This window comes from Triturus cristatus, chromosome 10 (assembly GCF_964204655.1).
Source record: "Triturus cristatus chromosome 10, aTriCri1.1, whole genome shotgun sequence".
Taxonomy (NCBI): Eukaryota; Metazoa; Chordata; class Amphibia; order Caudata; family Salamandridae; genus Triturus; species Triturus cristatus.
Window position 1 is genome coordinate 1177771136 of NC_140593.1, and position 8858 is coordinate 1177779993.

The following is an 8858-nucleotide window of genomic DNA, read 5'->3' on the forward strand; positions in this document are numbered from 1 at the left end:
AGGTTGCACTTGTGAAAGGGATTATTGCAGTCTTGCTGGGCGTTCTTGGCCATGTTCTTTAAATTTACTTGAAGAGGAGTCCTTAACTTTTGGAACACAACCCACAGAAAAATCACTTACATAATCAAATTCATGATCTTCAACCTCAAAGGCTGCTTCAGTGTCTGAAGTGGCCACCGGGGGCGCCTTCATAATTAAATGTATGCCTGGTCAGCTGTCACCCGGCTAGAGATTGTGGCTTTGGTTTTGAGTTTGGCGGACAGGAATTCACTCCATCAGGGCAATGGAGTAAATGACTCCATTGACTTGGAAAGGACGCGCCTGCCAAATTTTGAGATGTCTGCTGGCCCAGCGGACATCTCTTGCATTTACAGGAACCACTGTCATTCACACACCTAGGCATCATGCTTCATCTCAAGGCTTCCTCATTCCATCAAAATTGATTGTGATGGCGAGTGAGATCCCTATGATGCCAGGAAGTAGTTTTGCTGAGATTGGTGTAATTAGGGCTAAAAATATCCTGCTTCTCAAAAAAGGTAATTTAATTTAATATACAACAAAAAAAAATATCACCAGCAACAAAATACCTACTAGCAAGCCTGACCACCCTGGGCCTCCTCGAGCTTTGGGAAACATCTATAAGCCACTGCCTTCTCAAAACAATAACGAAGAAAACAGTAAAGAGCCAATCCTGGATCGAAAACAATTTCTGTATATTAATAGTCTCATCATCTAATACAGATTTTCTGAAGAGCCCCTTTGATTTCCTTGTTCCTCAAGCTGTAGATGAATGGGTTTAGCATTGGAGTCACTACAGTGTATATCACACTGATTGCTTTGCCATATTCTAAGGAGTAATTTGACGATGGCCCGAGGTACATGAAGATAATTGCACCGTAGAACAATGCAACAGCAGTAAGGTGTGATGTGCAGGTGGAGAATGCTTTGCCCTTCCCCTTTGATGATTGCGTCTTAAGTACAGTGGAGATGATTCTGATGTATGATATCAGAATGAATATCATGGGCCCCATGGTGATGAAGGAGCCCTCAGTAAAAATGATCATCTCAATTGAAAAAGTGTTAGAGCATGAAAGCTTCAGCAAAGGTAGGACATCACAGAAGAAATGATGGATTACATTGGAGGTGCAGAAAGATAGCCTAGCAATCATAACTGTATTCATCAATGAATGCAAGCACACTATCACCCAGGAGCCAGCCACCAGTAGGACACACAGTCTCCAGCTCATGATGGTTGTATAGTGCATGGGGTCACAGATTGCTAAGTATCGGTCAAATGCCATCACCGCAAGGAGGAAGCCGTCCATAACTCCAGCACAGAAGAAGAAATACATCTGGGTGATACAGCCATAGAATGAAATGTTCTTTTGCCCAGAAATGAGATTAAACAGCAGTTTGGGCACTGTAGCTGTGGTCAAGCAGAGGTCCACCATGGACAGATTGCAGAGGAAAAAATACATAGGGGTGTGCAACTGACGACTTCTGATGATCACCGAGATGATGGCAACCTTTCCAGTCAGGGTGGTAGAATACATGATGAAGAAGAGCACAGAGAGGAAACTATCATTCTTTGGATTACTCGACAGTCCCAGAAGAATGAAGATATCCACAAGGGTTTGATTATCCATCAGGACTGAGTCGAAGTGCCTGTAACAAGAGACCAGAAGAGACATCATTAATACGCTATGATAGATATGCAGCAAATATGACACATGTTGAGGTCTTTGACTCAATGAAAGAAAAATAATGTTGAAGTTCACTACAATTGCCTGCTGAATTACACAAAAGCTGCCATCTTTGGCCACGTCCTGTGTTCATGGGTGGTGCAGGCAAAGACAAGGGGTGAGGAGCAGTCTGCTAGATTGGAATAGATAGCTCTTCCGCGTGTTAATGGTAGTTGCAGTGCCAGTCAGGGTATTTGGTGATACAGTTTGGGAACTTCTGTCATTTAACAAGTCCAAGTGAAGTCAGACTAGTTGGACGAGCCTCCAAATAGTAACTCAATAAAAGGATCCACGTGGCCAGATCTACTGATATGGCAGGATCCCCAACCTTTTGTGACACATTAGCAAACTTTGTGCTCCAGTCAAAATGGTGAGTGACATCTAAATCACAATGTAACATGTCTGCATTGAAGAGTAATGAAAGCATTGAAGCATAAAATGTTGCAATGAACACAATATGCTGAAAGTATGCACCTACATTTGCACTAATCAGCAATATTTTGCGGGGCATTTACTGGTTTATTTAAGGCACAATATAATACCCAGTAACAATGACCAAAATCAGTTTGGGTCTAAAACCTGTTATGGCAAAGAATTTGGTTTTTCCAAGGGAAATTTGAAAAATGATGGCAAATTCTAAATTTCAAAGAACATTATGTCAGGAATACGACTCATTACTGGAATAATTAACAGGATCCTTTGCTTGATTTCTGGCTGCTCTCCATGCAGCGTGTTGGGCCTTATGCTTGAAAGCTTTGGAAGATGGCATGCTCCAGACTGATGTTTATACATGATCTCAAACTGCTGTGTGCTGGTACAATGAAGGAGTGCAGTGCTGTTCTGCAACTTGTGCCATCAGTATGGTCGTCACTTCTTCTATCGAGGGTGGCAGCCCCAAACGTTTTTTATTTTCACTGCACCTAACGCTCTGTGTCCCTTCTGCTCTCACTATTTCAGCCTCCTTGGCCAACATCTCAGTTTAAAACCCTCTTCTCTGAATACTTGGATCACCATGGTGAAACAAAGGGGGGAATTATGCTTCTTCACATGTCACGCTCTATTGTAAAGCGCTTTGACACCTCTGTGTAATTGTAATGTCTGCGCTATTTAAAACCCATAAACAAATAAATTATGGGATTTGCGAAATCTATTGCAGTCTGGCATAAGTTTTTTTTTTTTTTTTTTTTTTTTTATTGAGTTTTTGGCAATACAGTTTATCAAACATAAACAATATGCTGGGACAAAGCATCATACATCAACAAAGAGAAAAGAAAGAGAGATCCACACAAATCATATATAAGAAAATTTCAGCAATTTAAAATATAGTAACAAATATCGAAATCTGTCTACCCCATTCAAAGAATGACTATTAGTCAAAGTAAGATTCCCAAATTTTGGTAAATTTACGTAGTGCCCCGGTCCTTTGTGCAAAAATAAATTCGGATTTCCTGACTTTCCTACTTTTTTGAAACCATTCATCTACAGTTGGCACTGTTTCTGTCTTCCAGTGCTGAAGAATCAGTGATCTGGCCACTGCCACCAATATATACAAAAGTTTCGCCATAGACTCGGGCAATTTTAATTCTAGATCCAATCCGAATATGATTAAATTTTCGTACCTAATGAACGAGAAATGTAAATGAAGAGAAAGCAAAGAAAACATTCCTTTCCAAAAGGACTTAAGTTTAGGGCAGAAGGCCATTATATGCGACCAATTAGCCAGGTCCGGTTGTGTACATCTAAAACAATTAGACGATGAAGAGCTATACATCTTCGCCATGATTGCAGGAGTATAATATAAGAGCCACTTACTAAAGAAAAGCATACGTCGCCAATTGGCGCCTCGCACAACCGTAAAATTAAATTTATTTAAGATATTCCAAAAATTATCAGTTATTTTAATGTTTTCCTGCTTCTGCCACTTTTTTATTGCTTTAAGGCTTATATCCTCTTCCCTACTTTGTGCTAAACTTTTTTTCCATTTTCCGGGATTTTTAAAAAGTGGGGACCAAAAAAGGTCATTTGTTTACTGTAATAGTTGATTATTTTGTGCTAAATCGAGTTGAGCCAGAGATTTATACAAGAGAACATATGAGCCTATAAGTAGAAAGTTTCCACAGATTAAAGTAGCCATCTCATCAATAGTCAGCCATATTCCATTTTTCACAAAGCTCGATAAAGTTGTAAACCCAGATCTGGCCCAATTTTGTATGATTTCTGACCCAATATTAATCCCTAATCCCAGAACAGCATCCTTCAGCGGAGTTACTAGGCTCAAAAGAGGGAGAGAGTACCTTTTTAACATAACTTCACGTTTTTAAAAAAACCAACTCAGGACCTTATATCTAACTAATTTGGGTGATTTAACTATCGAAAGAGGAGAGGGAATTTTGGACTCTTTACAAATTAAATCAAAAAAAAAGTTTATGAACAAAACGACTCTAGGAATTGAGTATTTAAATCTTGAAAGATACTGTGCAAAATAAGCATAGTAATAGTCTTTCAGATTTGGCAGACCAAGACCCCCTTGTTCTTTATCTGCATATAAGACATTAATAGCTACTCGAGTTTTTTTTTTAGCCCAGACAAAAGCTGAAAATAAAGATTCAACTTTTGAAAAAAAAACACTTGGGAGAGAACAAGAAATAGTAGAGAACAAAAAGTTAAATAAGGGAAGTATTGCCATTTTAATCAATGCCACCCTACCCAGAATAGATAAAGGCAGTAAATTCCATCGTGAGAGCATATCACGGACTTTTTGAATCAGCGGCTCAAAATTCAATGTGTATAGATCCCGTACTAGAGGTGTAAAAAGAACCCCCAAATACTTTTTGGGTCTATTGTTAACACAGCTCTGAATATCAGGGTGCAATTCAGGATTTTTCTTACCACAGATTAAGATTTCCGTTTTCTTCTTATTAATTCGATATCCCCCCAGTATTTCAAATTCAGTGAAAACGGAAAAGACCAGTCTTTGCGTATGTCTCTCAGGTTTCAGCAGCAGCATAATATCGTCTGCATATAATTTAATTTTGTCCATGCCGGGAACAGGCGGAAGAATATCCTTACTTTCTCTAATTGCTACTGCGAGAGGCTCAATAAAGAAGGCAAAGAGAACAGGAGACAAAGGACATCCTTGCCTTGTCCCTCTTTGCACCGCAATCGAGCCAACTATGAATGAATTAACAAGGATATGAGCCTTTGCCCCCTGATATAAATTCCTAATTAGGGTAATGATTTGAGAGGGAATACCAAAGTGCTGTAATATAAGAAAAAGTGTATCCCAAACCACCAAATCAAAAGCCTTTTCTGCATCTAAAAGGAGAACTAAAGCAGGAACCCTTCGTACTTCAAAATAGTCTAAAGCCTCAATCAGATAATGTGTATTAGTCATTAATTGACGGCCGGCAATAAAACCATTCTGGTCTGCGTGAATCAATTGTGAAGAGACGTGATTAAACCGAATAGAAAGTAATTTTGTAATAATTTTATAATCTGAGTTCAGTAATGTTATGGGTCGATAAGAGTTAGGATCTGAGGCTTGCTTCCCTTTTTTCAAAAAACTGACTACCGTTCCATCATAAAAAGACGCGGGAGTTGGGCCACCCTCCAACATAGAATTGACTAGTAAAAGAAGAAGCGCTGAAAAAGAACTAAAAAACGTAACATAAAATTCCGAGGGGAGTCCATCTGGACCACAGGCCTTACCTTGCGGAAGGCTTTTGACAACAGACTCTAGGTCATCAGAGAGAAATGATGATGCCATTGCTTCTTGGTCTAATCGAGAAAGAGTAGGGAGACCAAATTTATTTAGAAAATCGTTTAATCTCCCCTGATCCGTAGTGTGATATGAGGTATAGATATTCTCATAATGGGACGACATAATTGTTCCGATCTCTCCCTGATCTGAAGTATCCCCCCCACTAATTGGTGATTTAAGAGACCGAATTACATTAGCCACAGAACGTTCTTTAACCTGCCATGCTAGGAATTTGCCCGTAAAATTACTATGTTCGTAAATTTTTTGGGTTTGTCTGCAAAAGATTTCCTCACTTCTAGTGAAATAATGTGCATTCAACTCCCGTTTTGCGGCATTCAATTGATTTTGTATCTTGAGAGAGGGATTACAGTACATTTGGTTTACTAAAACCTGTATGTTTTGCTGCAATTGGTTCTTTGTATTCCTATAGATGGCCGATTCCTTTGCATCCCTTCCAATAACTGCCCCCCGAATAAATGCCTTCAGTGAATCCCATACAACATGTATGGGGGCTGTCCCCAAATTTCGTTCAATATACTCCCTAATCTCCTTTTTAAGAGAAGAAACCCATATTTCATCAGAAAGATAGGCCTTGTTAAAAACCCATCGTTTCTGAGAATTCGTGCCTTCTTCCAGCACAAACTCAGCCACTAACATCGCATGGTCGGAGAAGCCATTATATAACATCCGATAATGCTGAATTTTTAATTTTTGAAGAAACCAAAAGAAAATCAATACGAGAAAATGACTTATGCCTCCCTGACCAGCAAGTATATTCTCTATTATCAGGATTCACAGAACGCCATGGATCCACGAGATCGAAAATCCTTACGTTGTTCGTAATTATCTGAAATGATTTAGGTTTCAACTGCTTTTTCCCACCAGTGGTGGAATCCAAGTTCGGTTTCATAAGAATATTAAAGTCCCCTCCAATAACAATATCTCCCCCAACCATCAGTAGGGACTGAAACATTTCGTCATATATCTCAGGGCAGTCATTCAAGGGGGCATAAAAGCTTACGAATGTGACATGCAATGGTCTATTCTTTAATTTACATGTGGCCCAGCACCACCTACCCTGGGTATCTGCATCTGTTTGAATCAAATCCACCTCTAATCTCCTACTAATAAAGAGTGCGACTCCTCTCGCTGATTCAGAGAAGAAGGAAAAGCCCCGATGCGAAGCCCACCCCTTAAACATGGAAAAGTTATCAGATTTTGAAATAGGTATATGGGTTTCTTGTAAAAATATCATTGCTGGATTTTCAGACAAAATCCAAGTCTCTATTGCCCGCATCTTCTTTTTATTATTTAGACCGTTCACATTAAAAGAAATAATTTTCAAACTTATTTTAGTCATAATTAAAGCCCGAATTTAGAGCCCACAATCCACAATTTCCCTTTTTTTTATTTTTTATCCAACATAACTTTAAACAGTCAATACAAAAATCAATATTCACCAAATAATCCAGCAAAAAGACCATGTTACAAAAAAAAAGAAGCAAAAAATTTTTTTTTTTGCCAAAAACTTCATTTCTAACCTTTTAAACCTCACCCACCCCCTCTACAACCTGTGGCACCCTCCTAGCACTGCCTAGATCTTCCCACGCGTACCACAGGAACCAACACCTTAACAATGAGGTGTCCTGAATTTACACCCCTCAACCCCGAGGCCGTGGCTCCCCCCTCCCCCCCCTTCAGAGCAAAAAAAAGGATCACATAATCTAGATTATCACAAAAAACATTCAAAAACGAATACATACGGCCAGATTAGCCATTCTAAATTCCATGGAGCAAAGCCTGTGCTTCCTCCACGTCTGATAACATATGAAATCTTCCTTTAATGAGTACTCTAAGTTTGGATTGTTGTACAATCACTGCTTGAGCCCCCTTAGCTTTAAACAGATGTAAAATTTTAACGAACTCCTTGCTGCGTCTCGCTGCGGCAGCAGACATATCAGAGAAAATTCGGCATTTCGTTGTATCAGTTACAGGAAACTGCCTTTGTTGAATTGCCTTGGAAAGAATTCGCTCCTTAACCCTAATATCAGCAAAATTTAGAAGGATAGTTCGTGGAAGAGTTGAATTCGGAAATGGGCGAGCAGGTACCCGGTGGGCTCTAGTAATAGTGAGATCATCTTTACACTCCGGTATCACCACCTGGTGAAGAAACGTGGTCACCCATGTAAGCATGTCTGTCCCCTCAATTCCTTCAGGAACGCCCACTATGTGTAGATTGGACCTTCTATTATAATTCTCCAAATCATCCATTTTGATCTCAAAAGCCTTGGTTGTTTTAACGGCATCTTTGGACTCTTGTTTCACTACAGTAATTTGGTCCTCCAAGGAAGAGATCCGTTCCTCCGCCTCAAGTAAACGAGCTGGAAAAGAGGAAACTAACTCCTCAATTTTATCCATTTTGTCCAGTCTCAAATGAATTGCAGAAAGTTCGGCGTTTTGCGACCTTTTAATCTCTCGCACCTCATCCAGGATTAGGTTCAGCATATCCTTCACGGACATCTTCATTTCACCCTACATCTCTGTATCCATCTCTATCAGGGGGCCCAGGGGATCTATCGCCATCTTATCACTTCCCCTATCAGGGATTTCAGGAGGCTGTGTTACTTCGCTCCTTACATCTTTTTTTCTAACAACCGCAGCATCCGTTATTGTCTTTTTTTTCCCAGGATCAGATGTAGGAGGATCGATAGAAGGAGGGCTTGAAGAAGTGTTTACCACATGACACGGCCCATTTGTGCCAGCCTGTGGAAACTGGCCTAACTCCGGATTTGAAGATCCCCTGGAAGTCGCTGCATTAGGTGAGGGGAGAAATGATTTTTTAGTAAACAAAGGAAATTGTTTAGACGGAGGGCACAGTGGGGGGGATTCAAGAGTCTCAAGAGTTTTTGGGTAATCCTCCGAATGTAAGGCGTTAATTTCACCCCCCATATTCAGTTGGACTAAATTTTCTACTAAAGTATCCTCGAGCTCTGAGCTCTCTGGCGAACGTCCCAAGTCGCCTTCCTTAGGAACAGCACCGTCTATTAATCTGGCTGCTACCGCTGCCTCTTTTGCCTGTTGTCGGCGCTGCTTGGCTTTAACGCGAGCATTCAAGAGTTTTCCCATAGTGCGTGCGTCGATAATTGCGCAGTGGGGAGAAAAAGGAGAAAAAAAAGACCCAAAAACAGAGGGCTCTCACAGTACACAGAGCAAAAGATGTTACTTTACTCTGACCCCTTTCTTCCTTTCTCTGCCTCTCACTCGCTTGGAATGGCAATTTCCCCTTTGTTGCTCACTCACTTGAAACTTGTCATAAGCTGATAGAGCAGAATAGCAGTCAGGTTCGAGGATTCAGG

At 40.3% G+C, this 8858-nt stretch overlaps 1 protein-coding gene across 1 annotated transcript; it reads right to left on the reverse strand.

The window, feature by feature from the left end:
- Positions 1 to 728: 728 nt before the first annotated feature.
- On the reverse strand, positions 729 to 1646 carry LOC146796939 (olfactory receptor 1f45-like). Its single transcript, XM_085630275.1, has one exon. The coding sequence runs from the start codon at positions 1644 to 1646 to the stop codon at positions 729 to 731; it is 918 nt and encodes a 305-aa protein (XP_085486401.1).
- Between the last annotated feature and the right edge of the window lie 7212 nt (positions 1647 to 8858).